Raw genomic sequence first — 20,442 nt, 5'->3', positions numbered from 1 at the left:
GACTGGATGTATGTATGTATGTATGTATCAGACTGGATGGATGTATTAACTGGGCTTTAAGTTCTGTTTTAAAGACTAGAAGGCTATTTTCATTTTGAGTGAGAGCTGCTGGTTCTGCCAATCATAATCAACAACACCTGCACTCTTCTGGGTCACGTTGAACCCATGGGGCTTTCCTTACAGTGAACTGAGATAGGATGGTCTACACTCAAACATATGACCCAGGGTGAAGAAAAGGTTTCTGCCCTCCAGGCATGAAAGGAAACCCACCCGAATTCTTTGCCTGTTTCTAAGATAGTAGAAATAAAAACGTAGAAATTTACAGAGAATTCAAAAAATGTTTGAATGGATATAGGTAGAATTTACTGTGTGGGATCGTGTCTTTAAAAATATTTGAGGGGCGCCTGGGTGGCTTAGTGGATTAAAGCCTCTGCCTTCGGCTCAGATCATGATCTCAGGGTCGTGGGATCGAGTCCCGCATCGGGCTCTCTGCTCAGCAGGGAGCCCGCTTCCCGCTCTTACTCTGCCTGCCTCTCCATCTACTTGTGATTTCTCTCTGTCAAATAAATACATAAAAATAAAAAAAAATTTTAAAAAATAAAAATATTTGAAAATTAATTGAAATTTGGTGATTTTCTTTCATAGATGCACCCAGGAAAATGATGGAAAGGAAAAGGAACATGAATTACTTCTGGATCAGTCCCTTGAAATCAGGCAAATTAAGCTTAAATTTGTTTTTACTGTCTTACTATACTTTTAATACCAGAGGCACCAGCACATTAGGCTTCTAAGTCTATTGTTGTAGCTTGTTTATTTTAAAAAAATAATTATGGGTTTCTGCTCTTGTTTTTATTTTATTCTTTAAAGTAACATGTAAATACATTTATTCTTTGAGTATTTTTATTTTATGATGTTCCTACTACTTTATTTCACATTGTCAGTTAAAAATCCTGAATTTATTATTGTTGACTACTCTTCTTTTGAATTCTGAAACTAAAACTGTGTTTTTTAAAACCTTTCTTTCGTGTTACTTAAAATAACAATCTCAACTTTGCCATGGTAGTTTGTTGCTCTACAGTAATAAGTTTATTTAAGATTTTTATTATGAACCTGTAAAATGTTTTCGTTTTAATCTTTATTAACGGAAATAATGTGTTTACATACTGGTGGCCAGTGTATCCAGTAGTTAAGCAGTTGTGTTCGCATTTCTTGTTGAATATTATTTCACGTATACATTTCCATTCACGTCATGATTCTTGGCCTCTCTTTTTAACTCTTATAAACATATTGCCATGAATAACTTTGTACAGATCACTTTTTTCCTTTGAGTTATTTCCTTGTAATGTGTGTCAAAACAGAATTTCTGACAGAAAGGATGAGGGAATGTTCTGTAAAGCTTATTGATAGAGTCAGATTGCACTCCACCTGTCCTCATAAAAAGGACGAACCGGTTTCTCAGCATTTCCACCAAACAATTTTATATGTTCCTTTGATCATTTGTGAAGTGCCTAAAGGACGTATGAGTCTGAGTATTCAATAGTCAGATACTAGGCAAGAAGGTACTTTGGAGGATGTTATGTAAGTCTGTCTGTGGCATGATTCAAAGCTAGGCCTTTGGTTATCTCCCTGGTTTGGTTTGGTTTTGTTTTCAAGAATTTTTTTCCTTAATATTTGCAGTAATACATTTACAAATGAGAAAATGAAAGTAGAAGAATGTATAAAGAAAGGGAAGGAGAATTATGAAGAGAGTCTTCAAAGAGCTGTGGCTGCAGAGGTGAGTCTAAGACACTTGGTGATGGACAGTTACAGCAATGTATGTTTACTTTCTCTTCAATTATATATGAGTCATAACGGCATTGCCAAAAGGTGTGGAGTCTAGGGGATATCCTGTCACGTTTTTTTACCCTTAAACTTACATTGTGTTACATAGCTATACTCACGATGTACACCAGATTTTGCAATCTGCTTAACTATTATTGTAGTTCAGTCCTTTTCCATGCTGTACACTTAGAATGGCTTTATCATATGTAATTAAGTGATATACCATGAAGTAGCCAACCATAAAACATACTTGCCAGTACTATTAATATACTCTCAAAAGGAAAGAATATGCTTTCCCCCCCAGAAGAACATATACCAATGTCAGTGTACTGTTTGAGACACTGCTAAGACAAAAATCAAAATAATGACCTCTGGCTTTATTTTATTTAGTTCCCAAAATATGGCTGTCTTTGTTTTTCCAATTGAGAAGTAATGTTCTTGGTTGGTGTTTATATCTGTGATTATTCTGGGAAATTTAAAAAAAAAGCTTAGCTTACGTAGTCTACAGATGCACTTTTGATTAAATATCGGCTGTGCAGTTGCTTCTAAGGATAAGAGGGGGGAAGAAAATCAAAGTACGTATATTTTTGGGTCCTATGCCCATATCTGTATTCATAAACTTCTTCAGGTCCCATTTACCACCATTTGGCCAGCCCGTCTACGTCGTGGGTCCGGGACTGACACCTGCATTAAAACAAAGCACTTCTGTATTTCTGTAGTGACTTAACGAAAATGGCCAGTAGGCTTATCGGGAAGCTAAAGAGTCTAAAGTTTTAAAAACCTGCCCTAAAGGCTTTTGAAGTTCATAATGAGAGCAACTTCTTGGAGGCCTTTGAATTTGAGAGGGTGCAGCCTTGGGGTTATTCTGCAAGCCCCTGGCCCTCTGCTCTCCAGGAACAGGACCATAGGTAATGCACATCAGGTGTGTCCATGCAGGTAGCCTGGCTCCGTGCTCATACATGGCTCAAGCAGTAAGCCATGTGGAAAGTTCCCTATCTGAGGAAATGTATCATTGAAGGTAAAATAATTTTACTGTCATTATGCTACTCTGTATTTAAATCCAGTTTTGTTTAATTCCTATTCACTTGTGTGAAATTATGACATAATCCAGGTTCTAGTGATTCTGTCATCATCTGTCATTTAAGAAGAAACTTGAAAGTAGTTCAGAATGTTTAGGATTTAACAACCTAAAATAGTTTGTTTCACTATCTTAAAATACTTAAACACTCTCTAATCTAATATTAGGTATCTGTGCTTGAGAACTGGAAGGACATGGTTGTGTACAAATTACAGATCCTGGAATCACAGGCAGAAGGGTATCTTAAGAGCCTGAAGCTTCTGGGCAGGTACTGTGTGGTATCACAGATGTTCATTCTGGCATGTCATTTAGTAAATCCAGGTTAGAGCTGATTTGAGAAAAAAATGTTTATATTAGACAGGACCTTTTTTTTTTTTTTTTTTAATGTGGGCTGGGCATGGAGGAAGAAGGGGCTTGAACTCATCACCCTGAGATTAAGACCTGAGCCAAAATCGGATGCTTAACTGATTGAGCCACCTAGGCGCCTCAAGACCATTTTATTTATTTATTTTTTTTTTAAAGATCACAAGTAGGCCAAGAGGCAGGCAGAGAGAGAGGAAGGGAAGCAGGCTTCCTGCTGAGCAGAGAGCCCGATGCGGGGCTTGATCCCAGGAACCTAGGATGGTGACCTGAGCCAAAGGCAGAGGCTTTAACCCACTGAGCCACCCAGGCACCCCAAGACCCGTTTTAATAGTTAAACAGTCAATACATGTTCAATTGTAGAAATATCAAAGTATACAAACAAAACTAATAAAGATTATCCATAATTCTAAATTGATGTGTAACTAGTTAGTATTTTGGAATAAATCATAATCATTAAATGTTTGAAAAAAAATTTATGGGTTTTTTCCACCAACTAATATATAGGAAGCTCACTTTCATGTCAATAATTACATTTCTCTAACCTAATTTTGTGAAATTGGATAGTGTTCTAGCATACAAATATTAAACAACACTGTGATGGTATAGTCAGGTTATTTGCACATTCTATTAATAAAAGCTGCACTTCAGTGAGTTTCCTTGTAGCTAAATTTTTATGCACATCATTAATCATTTCCATGCAATAAATTTCTGGAATGATGATCACATTTTCAAACTTTTTAAAAAATTACTTTATATAAGAATAGTCACTTAACAGTTTTAGTGGTAGACTGAGAATGCAATGTCACTTCCAAAGATACTCACCTGTGGTCCTTTTTTCAAATCTCTGTAATCTGTTTTGTTTTGTTTTTTAAGATTTTATTTATTTATTTGACAGAGATCACAAGTGGGCAGAGAGGCAGGCAGAGAGAGAGGAAGGAAAGCAGACTCCCTGCCGAGCAGAGAGCCCGATGCAGGACTCGATCCCAGGACCCTGAGATCATGACCTGAGCCAAAGGCAGAGGCTTTAATCCACTGAGCCACCCAGGCGCCCTCAAATCTCCATAATCTTTACTTGTTTTTGTTTGACTTTGTTTCTGGAATAAGGTTTACCTGGGAGTTCTGAAGGGTCTTCTTCAGTCTAGCCTCAGCACTTTCTGTGTGGATTTTCACACAAGGGATTACTTTTCATCTGGTCTCTTTATCATATTCCATAGTCAGGTTTTTCATCCTTTTCTGTGCTTTTTACTTTATACTTCAGCTCTCAGTGTTGACCCTCTGAGGGTCATGGAAAAAGATTTTTCAAGATACAGTTTTTTCACATGAGAAAACGTTTCTAATGAGAGAAAACTAATATGCTGATTCGAATGACAAGACTGGTACAGCTGCAGTGGAGCTGCAGTGGATTTATCCGAAAGGCTGGTGTTTCATCTGGTCATGGGCTACACGTTATGGCAACTCTGGAAACGGAGCTCGCAGCCCTTCCATCTGGGAGTGTCAACTTCCTCATGAAGCACCACAGTACATGTAGCTTCTTTCTTAGGGATTTTGTATGAACTCTTTCAGTCCACCAATGGATAATGAAAGAGAAAAGACGTAAAAGGAATGTTCTGGTTTTTCCTTAAGATATATAATGAGAACTGACACAACCATGGATTGATAATATTACTGATTTCCCAGTTAGGAATGGAAAGCTTGTTTGTCACTTTTAGTAAAGGTGCTGAGATAAAAACTTACAGTCTGTTAGGCCTCACCCTTTATTTTACCATAATGTAAGGGTAAGGTTTTATTGAAATGTTTAAGTGTTCCAGGTTGCCCTTTTATTTTTTTTTTAATGTAAAAACAGCCTTTGATGTTAAACATGAAGATGTTAAATGAAAAATGGTTAGATCTTCAAATTTAGGGCAAGAAACTAAAATTCAGGAGAATATGCTATCTGCCCACCAGTTCGGGAAGTTTGGTTGATCAGTAATCAGATTTCCTCAAGTGTTTCTACTGGTGAGTCTGCAAGATACATAATACTTTAAAAATAGTTTTCTATGTGGGGCACCTGGGTGGCTCAGTCTGTTAAGCATCTGATTCTTGATTTCCGGTCAGGTCATGATCTCAGGGTTGAGAGATAGAACCCCACATTGGGCTCCGTACTCAGTGGGGAGTCTGCTTAAAGATTTTATCCCTCTGTCCCTCCCCCAACACGTGAGCACTCTTGTGGACCCTCTAAAATAAATAAATCTTTAAGAAAAATAGTTTTGCATGTGTGATTATGTTAAATATATCTTTCTGGAGGGCCTGGGTGGCTGAATTGGTTAAGTGCCAGTCTTCTGCTCAGATCATAATTCCCTGGTCCTGGGATCGGGCCCCATGTCGGGCTCCTTGCCCAGCAAGGAACCTACTTCTCCCTCTCCCTCTGCTTGCCGCTTCCCCTGCTTGTGCTTGCTGTCTCTCTCTCTCTGTGTCAAATAAAATCTTTAAGAAAATAATGTATATGTAATCTTTCTCATGTTTACATGTTTTCATGTGCACTTTAGTGTTTTTAACTTTTAAAAACATTTCTGAAGTAGACAGTAAGCGATTTAATGTTTTTCTGCTGTTTCAGTGATTCTGCAACTTACCCTGATATGGAGTCTGATGTCCATTCATGGGAATCGTTTCTTTCTAAGGTTAGAAAAGAAACTGAGAAAGCAAAGGTAAGTTATAAAATATTTTGTAATTCTTTCAAAATCTATGATTGATTATAGTTCTCAGGAGATAGGTTAGTGTCACTGAAACTTTTTTGAACTGTTTAAAGCAATATGTATTTTTTTTGTTGTAATTATTAAAAGTTTTTCCTGAAAGTGATGCTGTTTTCTTAATTATATGTCTTATTTTCTTAATTGAGAAAATTAGAGAAGTTATATTTGATAAGGCTGTAGAGCATTCCAATTAATATCTAATTTTCAACTTCTTTCAAGAAATAATTGTTCTGATACTTTGCATCTCTGTTATATTTCCTGGAAGAGTGTTGACCATTTGTAAATATTTAGTAAGAAAAAAGTATTAATTCACAATGCTGATTTTCCCTGGGAATTTATTAGACGAGCTTAATACTTTCCCTTCTACCTACAGTCTCAGTATGAAGAACAAATTCAGGCAATTAAAAATGGCTCTCGGCTCAGTGAACTTCCTAAAGTGGAGATACCCCAGCTTTCATTTCCTATCTGCAGCACAGTAAGTCTGTCACACCTTCTTTTTTTCTTACTTTTTTCTTTTTGTCCGTGTGAAGAAAAGAAAATGGAACAGTAAACCACAGTTTCTTTCTTATTTGGCCAGACTAGATGCTTGTTGTTTGTATTCCAGGAGTGGGGATGAAACGAATTAATAAGTTGCTTTCATTATTGGTGCTGCTGGTTAATCCTTTAGGTTTTATAATAAACATTCTTATATAAATGGAAGATGAGTCTTCCTACGTGAGTGTCTGAGGACAGGACTATAGTAAACACAGGGCTGGTACCTCTGCTTTCTTCTCTGGATACTGGTATATGTGTTTCCTGTGTGTGAATGAATAATCCAAGAGGATCGGGTGGCTGTGATTTAGACCAACTATGTCTACAGATAAAGTCTTATTCCTAGATGCTGTGGGTATAGGACCAAAATTAAGATTTGTTTTTTCATCAAATATAGACAAAAAAGTGCTATACCTGAGACATACAAAGGTTTTGTTAGTCTGATCTGTTATATTTTACTGCTAATTTAAGGCATTTGCTGAATCTTTTGAATAATAGTGATTGCTGAACCTGGCTCTGTATTTTAAAATATGCAGCACAGTAATGGAAAACTATTTCTGTATTGTGGACTTTAAAATTTGGCTACACTAAATATCACTTTATTGTATTCTCGAGTACGTATTTCTTACTTGGGCACAGAGCAGATGTTCAGTCAATACCACATTGAAAAGAATTAAGCCCAAAGGAGATCTGACTAAAAGAATTTAAAGAGGGACTCTATTCGAGAGTTGATTAGAGGTAGGTTTCAGAATATTTGGGGACATTAAAATCTTCTGGTTGTGAAGTAGTCTGCAGTAAGGAGACTATTTTCCTTACATCCTGATTAGCACCTTCCTGCCACTGGCAGATCTCTGGGCTGTTCCCCAGCCTGGAGCACCAGCCTCACCCTCCACCTTCTGCCTCTTCCTAAAAGCCCAGTCAAGGCCACCCACATTTGTGCCTCACCCTGTGACCCTTCTGTCAGGTGCGTTAAGTCTCCTTAACATAGGTGACTACACTCGGGAGCTTGATCTTGAAAGTCTCATTCTAGCCAGTACCTTGCATACTAAGCATGCAAGCTTATTGTGGTTTCACCTGCCAGAAAATGTTTGGGTTCCTGAGTAGCTCAGTTGGTTGATTGTCTGCCTTTCGCTTGGATCGTGATCTCAGAGTCCTGGGATCGAGCCCTGGATGGGGCTCCCTGCTCTGCAGGGGGCCTGCTTCTCCCTTTCCCTCTGCCTGCCGCCTCTCCTGCTTGTGTTCTCTCTCTTTAATAAATAAATAAAATCTTTAAAAATAAAAAATAAAAAAATTTGGAGCACCTTGGTGGCTCAGATGGTTAAGCATCTGCCTTAAGCTCAGGCCATGATCTCCAGATCCTGAGGTGGAGCCCCACATTGGGCTCCCGGCTCAGTGGGGAGTCTCTTTCTCCCTCTCCCTCTGCCTTTCCCCCTGCTTATGCTCTCTCTGTCTCTCAAATGAATAAATAAAATCTTTTAAAAATTTTGAAATAAAATAAACATAAAAAGGTTTGTGTTCCTCCTGCTTGTGCTTCCTCTCTCAAATAAATAAATAAAATATTTTAAAAAAATAAATAAAACATTAAAAAGTTTGGCCACTTTGGGGCACCTGGGTGGCTCAGTGGGTTAAAGCCTCTGTCTTTAGCTCAGGTCATGGTCCTGGGGTCCTCCACTCAGCAGCTTCCCCCTCCCTCTCTGCCTGCCTCTCTGCCTACTTGTGATCTCTGTCTGTCATATAAATAAATAAAATCTTAAAAAAAAAAAAGTTTGGTCACCTTGAACTGAGTAATATACTCTGTTGAGATCCATTTTCTTCTCTCCATAGAAAAACATTTTTCGGGACGCCTGGGTGGCTCAGTTGGTTAAGCAGCTGCCTTCGGCTCAGGTCATGATCCCAGGGTCCTGGGATCGAGTCCCACATCGGGCTCCTTGCTCGGTAGGGAGCCTGCTTTCCTCTGCCTGCCTCTCTGTCTGCCTGTGCTCACTCGCTCTCTCTACCTCTGTCTCTGACAAATAAATAAATAAAATCTTTATAAAAAAAGAAAAACATTTTCTCTGTTGAACTGAGTAAGATAGTAGAGTTTGATGTAGAATTAAAGATCACTTATTTAGGGCGCCTGGGTGGCTCAGTGGGTTAAGCTGCTGCCTTCGGCTCAGGTCATGATCTCAGAGTCCTGGGATCGAGTCCCGCATCGGGCTCTCTGCTCAGCAGAGAGCCTGCTTCCCTCTCTCTCTCTCTGCCTGCCTCTCCATCTACTTGTGATTTCTCTCTGTCAAATAAATAAATAAAATCTTAAAAAAAAAAAAAAAAAAAGATCACTTATTTATGTTTCTCAGTTTTTTTTTTTTTTTTTTGAGATTTATTTGAGAGAGAGTTTGGCAGGGAGGGACAAAGGGAGAATCACAGGCAAACTCTGTGCTGAATGCAGAGCCTGAGGCAGGGCTCTGTCTCGCAACCCTGAGGGGTTGGTTGTGAGGGGTTCATGACCTGAACCGAAACCAAGAGTCAGATGCTCAACTGACTGTGCCACCCAGACCCCCCTTTTTATTTTATTTATTTTTTTTTATTTTAGAGAGTATGTGTTTCTAAGTTCTTAGTGGCAGACATGGAAGGGAAAAAAATGTGAGATCTCAGTAGAATGTTTGCTATTAATTTTTAGTTGTATCTTATATAATTTTATAAATACACAAAAGAATTTTTTATTTTTTTTAAGATTTTATTTATTTATTTGACAGAAAGAGAGATCACAAGTAGGCAGCGAGGCAGGCAGATAGAGGGGGGGAAGCGGGTTCTCTGCTGAGCCGAGAGCCCAGCCCGATATGGGGCTCGATCCCAGGACCCTGAGATCATGACCTGAGCTGAAGGCAGAGGCTTAACTCACTGAGCCACCCAGGTGCCCCAACAAAAGAATTTTAATATCTAAGCCTTGGGAACTCTTAGGGTTCCAGGAACTTAAGTAATAAGTGTCCCTAAAAACCATTAGCTTCGTGTGTCATTTCTCCCCCATTCATTCATTGGGTATTTAGTGGTGATCAAGATTAGATGTGGTCTGTTCCCTCAATGGGCATATGGGTTTGGGAAAGAGAGTCATTAAGCCCATAATTATAAGTAAAGTGTGCCAGGGTTTTGCATAGGAGCAAAAAAATGCTTTAGCAGCATAAATTAGAAGGCATTAACCTAACCTAGAGTTCTGGGCCTCAGCAGAAGATTCCCTGTTGGAGGTCTCAGTGAGTCAGAGATCTGGAATAGGAATTAACTAACCAGTCAGAAGGAAGACATGGGTGTTTGTTTGAGAAAGGGTGGATGGTGTGATACTTGGAGGGTCAGAGTGTTTCAAATGGAAGAAACAGCATATTTGGAGGCTAGAAAAACAGAGAATACTTCTTTCATGGATATAAAAGAAGTTCAGTGTGACAGAGGAGGGCTTTGGTGAGAAAAATCATGAAAGTACCCAGAGGCCAGAAAGAAGGGAACCTTGCTCTGTAAGGTGTGTTTAGCAGTTTGACTTTTCCTGAGGTCACTAAGAAGCCAATATAGGTTTCAAGTAAGGCGATGCCATCAGCTCGCCCACAATGGAGAGCAGTGGGAGAGGGGCTCACCGTCAACAGCTGTGTCCTGGCTTAGAGAGTGGGGGTCGGGCTGGAGGGAGAGAGCAGGTTTGAGAGGTATTTAGGATGAACAGTGGAAAGAACTATACTGCCTGTGAGATGGGGGGGACATGGTGTGTGTATTTGGGGGAGTTAAGTCAAATCTGGTATTCTGTCCATGAGGGGGACACCCAAGACTGAGCTGAGGCTGATTTTGAAGACACTGAGTTTAAATGGCCTTGGATTTGCTTAAGAGGAAGTTTGGATTTGTAGGTTTGGATCTGAGGAACACATTCAAGACTAGAATCTTTTAAAAAGTGGGCATTATCAGTACTAAGCACAGTCACTGAGGCATGAAAGAATGTGAAATGTCCTGGGGAAAAACGTGAATCTCCACCCCAGCAGCGTCCTAGGGAACATCCACATTAAGGCACAGACAAGCATTAAGAACTGCAGGGAGAGGGGCGCCTGGGTGGCTCAGTCAGTTAAGCATCTGCCTTTGGGTCAGGTCATGATCCCAGGGTCCTGGGACCGAGCCCCGCATGGGGCTTCCTGCTCAGCGGGAAGCCTGCTTCTCCCTCTCCCCGTCTCACTGCTTGTGTTCGTTCTCTCACTGTGTCTCTCTCTCTCTGTCAAATAAATGAATAAGTAAAATCTTTTTAAAAAAGAAAGAAAGAACTGCAGGGAGAGCCTGGGAAGGGGCTGCAGAGAGGTGGGCGGGAGGCCAGCAGTGTGGAGCCCAGGAGAGCTCATTTTAAAGTGAAGATAAAGAGCAGTTTTCTCAAAACAAAACCGTTTAGTTTATTGTATTCAAGTGTCCTGTGCACTTGAGCACCCAAGTTTTATTACAGTCATGCTAAATCGTCAGTCTTGTGCACGGATGTTTCTCATAGTGATCCAAGGACTATGGTATATTCTTCCCAGGTTCTTCCTGCGGGGCTTCCTGAGTCTTCAGGCCATGAAGATCACGGAACCTCCACTTCTTCGAGTCATGGGCCTGGAAACCAAACAGCAGTTCCTGAGGATTCAGGTCTGGTCTCTGCCAGTGATGGCCCAGTGGGGGCTTCCTCCCCACCATTAACAGGATCGCTCTGCCATCAGCCCGAAGTCCCCCAGCTGCCAGAGTATAAGAGCACGGGCCATGAAACTCCGCCCAAACAGAGCCTTGTGGCTGATCAGAAACTACCTGTTCTTCCAGGACGTGCTACCCGCTCAAGCCAGTCTCCAAAAAAGCCGTTCAATAGTATTATCGAGCACCTGTCAGTGGTATTCCCATGTTACAACAGGTATGGATATAAAGTGCCTGTGACTCTGTTAAATACTTCATTGAACTGAGGTTTCCTGATCAGATAACATTATGGCCAGTTAGGGGCTAAAGTGGAAACAACTCCATAGTTGTTTTACTCAGAAAAGATGGGTGCTGCATTTTTTTCTTTTTTTCTTTTGTAAACATAGAGGTGAGCATTTTAAACCAACTTTTTGATGTGTGGATCTAGACTGAAAACACTGAATCCTGGTTACTCCACAGTCATCACAACCTAGGGTAATTTGCTAATATTTTGATGAGGTCAGTAACATGCTCCAGTCCTAGCATAAAGTCCCTAAATGAAAAAACAAAACTGCAGAGCATTAGTTTCGTATAATTTGGGGGAGGAAATACCACCTAGCAAGGAAGGCAGCAACAAATTACACCTTGCTAGTACCTCTGATTTGTTAGAGGTGTGATGTTGGGAGGACTAGGTGTGATTTGATAGTGAATCAGGCCTGTGGGTGTGTTACAGAGGGTCCTTAAGGGTGGAGATTGCTGCTTTATCTAAGCCAGTGAGTGTTTGCACCACAACCCCTGGCCTCAGTCTCCAGGTTGGTATGAGGGAGCAGAAGTGCTCCCTGTCTCAGCCAAGGAGAGAAGCAGTGAAGGTAGTGTCTCAGGGATACAGCTAGGAAGAGGGGAATCCACATCCCAGAATGACCCTCTGTACTCTGTCCCATGTGATTTCTGTCTTTGATACAGTATTAGTTGCAAGTTTTAAAATTACACTTTTGAAACAAAGTAATGGCTAAATTATAATTGGCTAGAATTAATGTTTTGCATCTGTTGGTGGAGCCCTGCTTATTTAAAAATAAGTATATGCCCATTGGCATATCTACCCTAAGTTTGAGAAATATTGTAAGTTCTCCCAATAGCAGTCCCCATGTCAGTTGTAAAAAATGCTCATCATAGGGGCAGCTAGGTGGCTCAGTGGATTAAAGCCTCTGCCTTCAGCTCAGGTCATGATCCCAGAGTCCTGGGATCGAGCCCCACATCCGGCTGTCTGCTCAGCAGGGAGCCTGCTTCCTCCTCTCTCTCTCTCTGCCTGCCTCTCTGCCTACCTGTGATCTCTGTCAAATAAATAAATTAAATCTTTAAAAAAAAAAATGCTCATTATAATTACCAGAAGTACCTTACAAATAAAATGGTTTGCAATCCTGACTAAATTGGGGAGAGTTTAAATAACTGAATAGAAATGCATCCTCATTTTCTGAAAATTAAAACATTTGAGGTATTAGTGCTTCAAATATTAAGTTCCTATTGATTAATGGTTTAATTCCATCCACTGGTACTTGTGAAATATTCAGGCTTTGAAAACCTTGTTGTCAGGTTTTTTTAAGGAGGCAGTCAACAAATCTAGTTTCCCCCTAGGTAAAGGAGATTTTACTGATTTCAAGTCAGAACCAGTGTTGTCTGATCAGTCATTGATTTAGCATAAAGCTACAATATATCCAGCCTATATGAAATTCGGTTTCAAAGTAGATACAGATATCCCAGATTGATCTAGCAGATTAAACTGTTCTGTTATTTTGAAATTCTAGTAAAATAAATATTTAGAAATAGTACTGGAATTTTCATAACTACTTGTAAAGAGTGATTCTCTTGCTTTTATGTACAGTTACCATTGTTTAATTTTGTTTGTGTGTATTTGGTTTCTTTCTTATAGGTGTTGGGTTAATATGGGCACATAATATTTCCACGTAGTAGAAAACTTTGACTTTCTCTTGTCATATATCTCCACTTCCTTTTTTTTTTTTTTTTAAAGCACTGAGCTTGCTGGTTTTATTAAAAAAGTACGAAACAAGAACAAGAACTCACTCTCGGGATTGAGTATTGATGAAATTGTCCAAAGAGTGACAGAACACATTCTGGATGAACAGAAAAAGAGAAAGGTCAGTGTTTCATCCAGCTACAATAAAGTGGTCCACTTTGTTTATAAAATATGAGAATGAGAAAAAGCAAAAAAAAAAAACCCACAACTGTATCCAGCCAAAGTCTGGAGAACTCTTCAGTTAAGATAGAAGATCTGGGTCACTAAACTTGCTTCTTTCCCCACCCACTTTATCTCTGTAGCCAAATTCAAATTCAGGAAAGGATAAGAAATTATCTGAGGCCAACTCTGCTGCTTCTATGACCAGGGCCTCCCAGGGTCCATCCTCCGTGATTACTGGACCATCACCCAAAACCAAGGGACAGAAGACAGAAGATTCCCCTGTGAGTATTACATGTGTGACAGTGGAGTCAGTTTTGTTTTTTTAATGTCCAAAATAGTTAATCCATGATTTAGCCCCATTCTTTTCATTTCTAGACCTAATTTATGTGACCTTAAAATTAGAAACCAGGAGCTCCTGGCTGGCTCAGTTTGTAGAGAGTGCAACTCTTGACCTTGGGGCTGTGAGTTTGAGCCCCGTGTTGGCCGTGGAACCTACTTTAAAAAAAAATATTACGGTCTCTTAGATGGCTTAGTCACTTAAGCATGGACTCTTGATTTTGGCTCAGGTCATGATCTCAGGGTGAAGACCTTTGACAGGCTCTGCGCTCAGTAGGGAGTGTGTTTGAGATTCTCTCTCCCTTTTCCTCTGCCCCTCTCCCACTCGTGTGTGTGCACTCACTCTCACTCTCTGTCTCACAAATAAATCCTTAAAAAATATTAGAGACGAAATTTAGATGTACTTGAGTGTCCCATTAGAACAGTCTGTGAAACAGTGAGGTCATCTCTGCTTTTGTGGGTATCTGTGGGTCCCTGTTGGGAGACGCCTCTGCACTCTAGACCAGGGGAGTTCTGGCCACATTGTAGGAACTGGGCCTACTGACAGTCAAATACAAGTTAATTTTTATATTAAGTGTGATATTTTGAATAGTTGGGGAAAATGATTTTTGAATCATTTTATTTCCGTGTCACTGTGGGCTTTGGAATCCAAGACCTGGTTCTGTCATTTAGTCGCACTGTGAGCTCAGATCATACGTGCTTGTTGTGGCTGTTGTGTGGATGACGTGCTGGAATAGAAGGGTCAGGGTCTGACTCTGTGTTCAGGCAGGTCTGGTAGCTTCCCTTCTCTCTCCCCTCGAGTGCCTTAATGGGGCGAGGGGCACTGCAATGTGCTAAACTTGCCTTAATTTGAAATACAGATTTAAAATATTCTTTGTTCTTTTGGGCAGTAAGAATGTTACTTTTACATAGTTTTTTTTCCCCCATAAAATACTGTGGTAGTTATCTCAGTTGATAAGGCATTATACTTGTCTTTATAATGAAGAAACCGAGGCACAGATGATTCATGCCGCTTGCCAGCACTCCTTCATTCGGTCTGGGTGTGTAGTATGCAATTCCCTAATCCTCACCACCTGGACCCAGCTGATGCTAGGGACTGTGTAGTAGGAACCAAACATGTGGTTGAAAGAGGCCATTCAGGGCTGCATGCTCCGGGTTAAATTCTGGTATAAAGCATGTTTTCCCCTTTTGTCCAATTGTGATACCAGTTTATTTTTTTAAAGATTTTATGTATCTATTTGAGAGAGCATGAGCAAGCCTGGGTCGGGGGAGGAGTAGAGGGAGAAGGAGAAGCAGACTCCCCGCTTAGCAGGGAGTCTGATGCCAGGACTCAGTGGTGACCTGACCCAAAGGCAGGTGCTTAACTGACTGAGCCACTCGGGCTCCCTGGTATCAGAGTTTAAATGAAATGAAAATTAGAAGAGTTCCTGGCCCCGCAGTGGAGTCAGCGATCCCTGATTGCACAGAATACTAGTTTGCTGGCTTGAACTAAACAGCAAATCTTTGTGTGAACTTGTGTTTTTATTCCTCCTTTACATTTGTCCACCATTCTTTGGATAGTCTCCAAACCGCATACACTCATTTCCCAGAGCGTCTGACTCCAGTCAGAGCGCTTAGGAGCACGCGGAGCATTCGGAGCATTCGCGCAAGACCCCGCCAGAGTGCCTCCCTCTCCCCAGGCTGCTGACGGCCCAGGTGCTGTGTGGCCCTCCCGCCGGCCGGATTCTCCGAGCGTCCTCCCTGACAACCCCCCCACCCCCGCCTGAGATCGAATGCAGTCCCCGTCAGGGGAGAGAGTACTTTCTGCTTCATGGTTGTTGGCGATCATAAAGTTGTAAAAGCTGACTTATAAGAAGACTGTGCCTTCAAACTGGGACTTAGTTTGATAATTATAGTTAGTTTTTTAAAAATTAAAAGTAGTTTGCTTAATCTTTTCAAATTACAAAAGCAGTGTTGTATACTGTTCATAGTAGCAAATACAAATTAAAAGCCTTTAAAGAACCCCAAAACCCACCCTCAGGTAACCAGTATTATGATACCAGTATGTATTTTTCTAAACTCCTTTGTCTGTGTGTTTATATGTGAATTTAGTCAAAATGATACTTTTTTGTGTCTTTTTTTCCTACTTAGAAATGTATGTGTCCATCTTTTCATGCTAATAAAAATAAGTCCAGTTAACAGGGTTTTTCAAGCCAAACCTAGCTCTGAGCTTTGCAGAGGCCTTAATTTGCCCTTCCATGGGACTGACACTTCCCTTGCTTCCCTGACCCTCCCCTCAGGGGCCACAGAGTGGAGACAGAGCACCTCATTTTACTGTATCTACCCCATCAGTGCCCCGGGAGAGACAGAAAACCCAGTCAGCAGTTCAGGGTCTTCAGAGCCTTTAGACACTGTCCCCATCTGCATCCCTGACCTTAATCCCACAGCCAGGGCTGCTTTCATTCACTCGCCTGACAGTTTATGGAGAATCATTTTGGGGCCAGGTTCTGTGCCATTTGCTAAGGATATAGATGAACAGGACTGCTTCCTGGCCTTCAGGTGCTCAGAGTTGGGAGGGGAGGAGGAGTTGGAAAATAATGGTGCAGTGTGGGTAGGTGCCGGGAGTTGTAGGGGGACCTTGTACCTGGTGTCCTGGGTGGCACTCGGGTCTGCTTTCACAGAAAGTGCTGTCTGTGCTCACCAGACTGTGTGCTGCTTGAGCCGGAAACTCTCCCATTCAGCTCTGTGCCCTCGTGGCCGCACAATCCCTGACCTCAGATGTTTGCTGAATGAGCCATCAGTTTGTTTTGTTTTGATTTGCACACGTAATCCACATTCATAGAAACTTTAGAAAATAGCCAAGAAAAAAGTTAAATCTCTTAACTGAAAGTAACTGCTGTTTGCATTCTAGATCTTTTCAGGCTCTTTATAAGGTATCTCTCTCTATGCCCATTCTCCTTATTTCAGAAAAATCAATTATGTGATTATATGATACGTACTGTTTTATAACCTGCTTTTATTCAGAGGGTTGTTGTCACCAGCTTTTTGTGTCAGGGAATTTTGGACTTCCATCATGATTTCAGTTAGCCCCACAATAGTCCATGGGGTGGATGTTTCATAATTTATGTTTCTGTCCCCAACTGTTAGATAATTAGATGAGTGATTAATTTATAATATTCATACCATAGTTTGGGTGTGCTTTGGGATAATTAGAAATTTGTAATAATTTCCTGGGAACCTATTAGCCATATAAAACATTTTTTCCTATGAGAAAATTAGAACTTTAAAGGTGTATTTTTTCTTTTTTGTGTGTTTGTAATTTTTCTTAAGAAATGCTATTAAAAAATAAGTTGTTCCCTCAGCCTGCTTAGCTATAATTGGGAGTAATTTGCCACCTTAATGACAAAAGTATATAAAGGCCACTTGTAGAAAGAGCTTATGTAATAGAAAGGAATTGAGCTATTCTTTATTACTGGGACACGTTTGTCTCCACAGGCATCGGGGGCAGCTTCCTGTGAACTATGCCATGATGTATTCAAATCCAAAAATGTGCGTGCGCTAAAATGTGGACACAAGTTTCACAAAGGGGTAAGAATTCTCTTTGGCCATCCTGATATCATGAATTTTGATTGTTAAGTATTTTGAACATAAAAAGGGACTTTTTTCCCTCAGTGTCAATACTTCTTATATTTTCAAAGCACTTTCTGCATAAGCCTCCTTGTGCCAGTGTCCATTGTCTCCCTTTTCAAAGATTGCTGCTGTGGAAAAGGGGAGAGGCCTCCTGGGCTCTGGGGTGTGCACTTCTGCGCACTGTCCTTTCCATCCATCACATCATGGGTGGAGGAGAACAGTCGTAGTTGGCTCCCTCAAATACATTGGTGCTGAAATTCAAAAGAGTATTTGTTTCTTGAAAGGTACTTTCTTACACACATGGATACATAGATGCACAGTGCAACATTTTGTCGATTTAGTGCAGTATATGAAGTACATTTAACATTTTAGAGGAGAAAAGCTAAACCTAACTGGGCCCATTATGCTAGATCCTGGGAGATCCTGACTTAGAAATTTTCAAAATCTTTCGATAAATATTTTGGATGCTGTGGGCATTCATTCTCCATGCCTGCTTCTGGTTAGGTCTCTGCCATGTCAGTTTATTAATCCCTTGAAAAAAGGGATTAAAAACAATACACTTACTAGGAGGAGTCAAGACAGTTCGCAGTCTCTTGTGTGGCCTGTCTCCTCAGGTTTAGGGGTGTTGTACTTGGGCTCTCAGACTTAACACATACACCGAGCTCTTAGCAGCAACAGGCAGCCACAAGCAACTTGGGACCACAGTGGGTAGAAAGTTTCCAGTCAAGGATGTGGTATGGAGGCTGGTGGGAGGTACAAGAAGCAAGATCAGGCAGAGAGAGAATCAGTTAGAAATTGGGTGAGTCTCAGGACCAAGAAAATGCCAACCCCTGGAATGAAATGCCAAGACTGAAGCTGGAGTGTAGGGAAAGTGGAGGGACAAGGCCGTCCCCCTCAGATCAGGTTGGAAGCCCAGAGTCCATGGGTCAGATTCTGAGGCAAGATGATTTGTCCCTAGGGCTTAGCGCACACCCCTCTCTTGAGTAGGCATCAGTGATCCTGAGTGTCGGGCAGCTCCAGGCCCCACCAGACATGGAGGTGAACTTAACCATGTCTGTTGAGGAGCAAGATGGGGGAACTAAGGCTCCCCGTGTTCCTGAAGACACTGACTGATTTCATTTTCTCATTTTCAGTGCTTTAAGCAGTGGCTGAAAGGGCAGAGCTCTTGCCCAGCCTGCCTTGCTCAGGATCTCCTGTAAGAAGAGTAGCCAGCACCTTCTGGAAAAGGCCAGCCTGCTTTCCTAGGTAGTCTTCTTCAGTTCACTGAAGAGTAATTTACTGTTTTGTTGAATTGGAAGAATAACAATATATTACTTCTGGTATAAAAAGCAAACATTTGAAGATTCTTTGCACTGTGTGTCGCAATGCTGATAAGTAGAAATCTTTAATACAATTGATGGTAATTCCCCTGCTCTTATTAAACACTTCAGTAATAACAAGTAGTGGCTAATAAAATTATGTGTAGCCACATTTCTAAATTGTTGGGGCTGCTTACAGAGGTGCCTTCTGAGATGGAAGGCTTCTTTTGGGAAGTGTTGTGAGCACCTCAAAGCAGTACTTGAATTTAAAGTATTCTGACCTATTAAAGTCCCCCAGGTTAAAATTTTTACAAGTCAGTATTCCTTATAACATGCCTACATTTTTCCTCAAAGATTCTGCATTTAAATGGGCTTAAGCAAACACATTTCAATAATCTCTAGTAAATGGTAACGTGTCCCCTGATTTAAACCAAAATATTCAAATCTTCTTTTCATGAGACACCATGTGCTTTTGCTTTTTCATTTCATTATTTTATTCCCCCCCAGTAGATATATAAAGAGCTTATTTTTCATCACCCAAAAGGTAGAGTCTGATTTCTTATTAGTGTCAGCCAAGACTTTTTTTGTTGCCTTGAAAATTGAGGCTACTTATTCATCACCCAATCCCACATTTGGAACTTCTTTGAATATCTTACTCTTACTAGCAGCATTTGAATATCTTACTCCTTTTTCATGAGTTAGAAGACGAATGTTTGGGTATCTTTGTCTAACACATAGTAGGCACCATAGGGAAATAGTCACTATGATTCCCCTCCCTTATCCCACCACCAGAAAGAGGCACTAGTGTAGTTAGGCTGTCCTAAGTGTCTGTGTTTCACTTGTTCTGTGTTTGACATTTGTGCGAAGTAATGCATGCACTCTTATACTGTGGTGTGAGAACAAAACTTTAACTGCATTGGAATCTGTTAAAATACTAGATCTCTTTAGTGATTTGTAGTCAGTGGTAAATATAGAAACATGAATTCTGGACACATTCCATTTCTCTCAGACATCAACAAAATGTTTTCATTGGGTTCTTTGTTCCTCTGGAAGCTCACAGTCCCAGATTCGTGAACTAATTTGGTCACCTTCCTCAGCCTTGGTTGCTTGTGAGTTTTGATGTCTTAGTGACTTAGTCTATAGATGCTCACTCTTTATTTTGAGGCAGATTCTCCTTGCAGGTCCCTGAAACATTGTCTACATGTTCACAAGAACAGAACTGTAGGTAGATATGTAGGGACCAGTTTGTAGCAGCAGGTACAAAGGAAAAGAAGAGCAGCTGGAGAGTGAGAAAATGTGTTTTGTACATCAAACAGATATTGTGAACATGCCTTACACATATCCTGGTGTAAGTTTCAAAATAAAGAACATTCTAAAATAATACCGGTTTACTGTCATGCTTGTCCATTTTCCTCAAAAAATTTTTAAAAAGAATTCTAGAAAATTCGAGATACTTACATTATCTTCATTTGGAAAAGAGGAGCCATGATACATCCAAAGAGTCTAACCAAGAATCTTAGGAATTTTAGAGCCTGGATCAAAAAACATCCCTCTGTGGCTAAATAAAGGTTGCTAAACTCAAGGTCACATGATTGGCTATTTTATTTGTGAATAGAAAGTTTATATACAGATGATAGTTTACTGTTTTAGCTATTGTAAGATTTTTCTTGTGAACACATATAAGAATGTTGAAGCTAATCAAATTACATTCCTCAGTATCCATTTTCCTTTGAGGCGCTTATCAATTCATGGACGACTGAGGCCGAGTAGTAGGGTATCTCTTTTGGAGAATCTTCTGGTGAGCACTAACAGATGATGAAAGAAAACCAGTATTATCAATATATATTT

At 40.5% G+C, this 20,442-nt stretch overlaps 1 protein-coding gene across 8 annotated transcripts in view; it reads left to right on the top strand.

Annotated features, from left to right (window-relative positions):
- The window catches only part of TTC3 (tetratricopeptide repeat domain 3), a 131,304-nt gene extending 111,329 nt beyond the window's left edge, over nt 1-19,975 (top strand). For 6 of the 8 annotated variants that reach the window (XM_082722545.1, XM_082722541.1, XM_082722547.1 and 3 more), the window contains 10 exons: nt 646-714; nt 1,678-1,774; nt 3,067-3,167; nt 5,856-5,946; nt 6,365-6,466; nt 11,034-11,395; nt 13,184-13,310; nt 13,492-13,632; nt 17,162-17,254; nt 18,430-19,975. In XM_082722545.1, the coding sequence (XP_082578671.1) occupies nt 646-714; nt 1,678-1,774; nt 3,067-3,167; nt 5,856-5,946; nt 6,365-6,466; nt 11,034-11,395; nt 13,184-13,310; nt 13,492-13,632; nt 17,162-17,254; nt 18,430-18,495 (1,249 nt within the window). In that variant the 3' untranslated portion in view covers nt 18,496-19,975. The remainder of the gene's footprint in view (nt 1-645; nt 715-1,677; nt 1,775-3,066; nt 3,168-5,855; nt 5,947-6,364; nt 6,467-11,033; nt 11,396-13,183; nt 13,311-13,491; nt 13,633-17,161; nt 17,255-18,429) is intronic. The other 2 variants (XM_082722543.1, XM_082722544.1) reach the window with 1 other exon arrangement.
- The last annotated feature ends 467 nt before the right edge of the window (nt 19,976-20,442 follow it).

Source organism: Mustela nivalis, assembly GCF_964662115.1.
Source record: "Mustela nivalis genome assembly, chromosome: 1".
NCBI lineage: Eukaryota > Metazoa > Chordata > Mammalia > Carnivora > Mustelidae > Mustela > Mustela nivalis.
The sequence above is the reverse complement of the archived record's forward strand: the minus strand, read 5'-3'. Positions and strand labels throughout refer to the sequence as shown.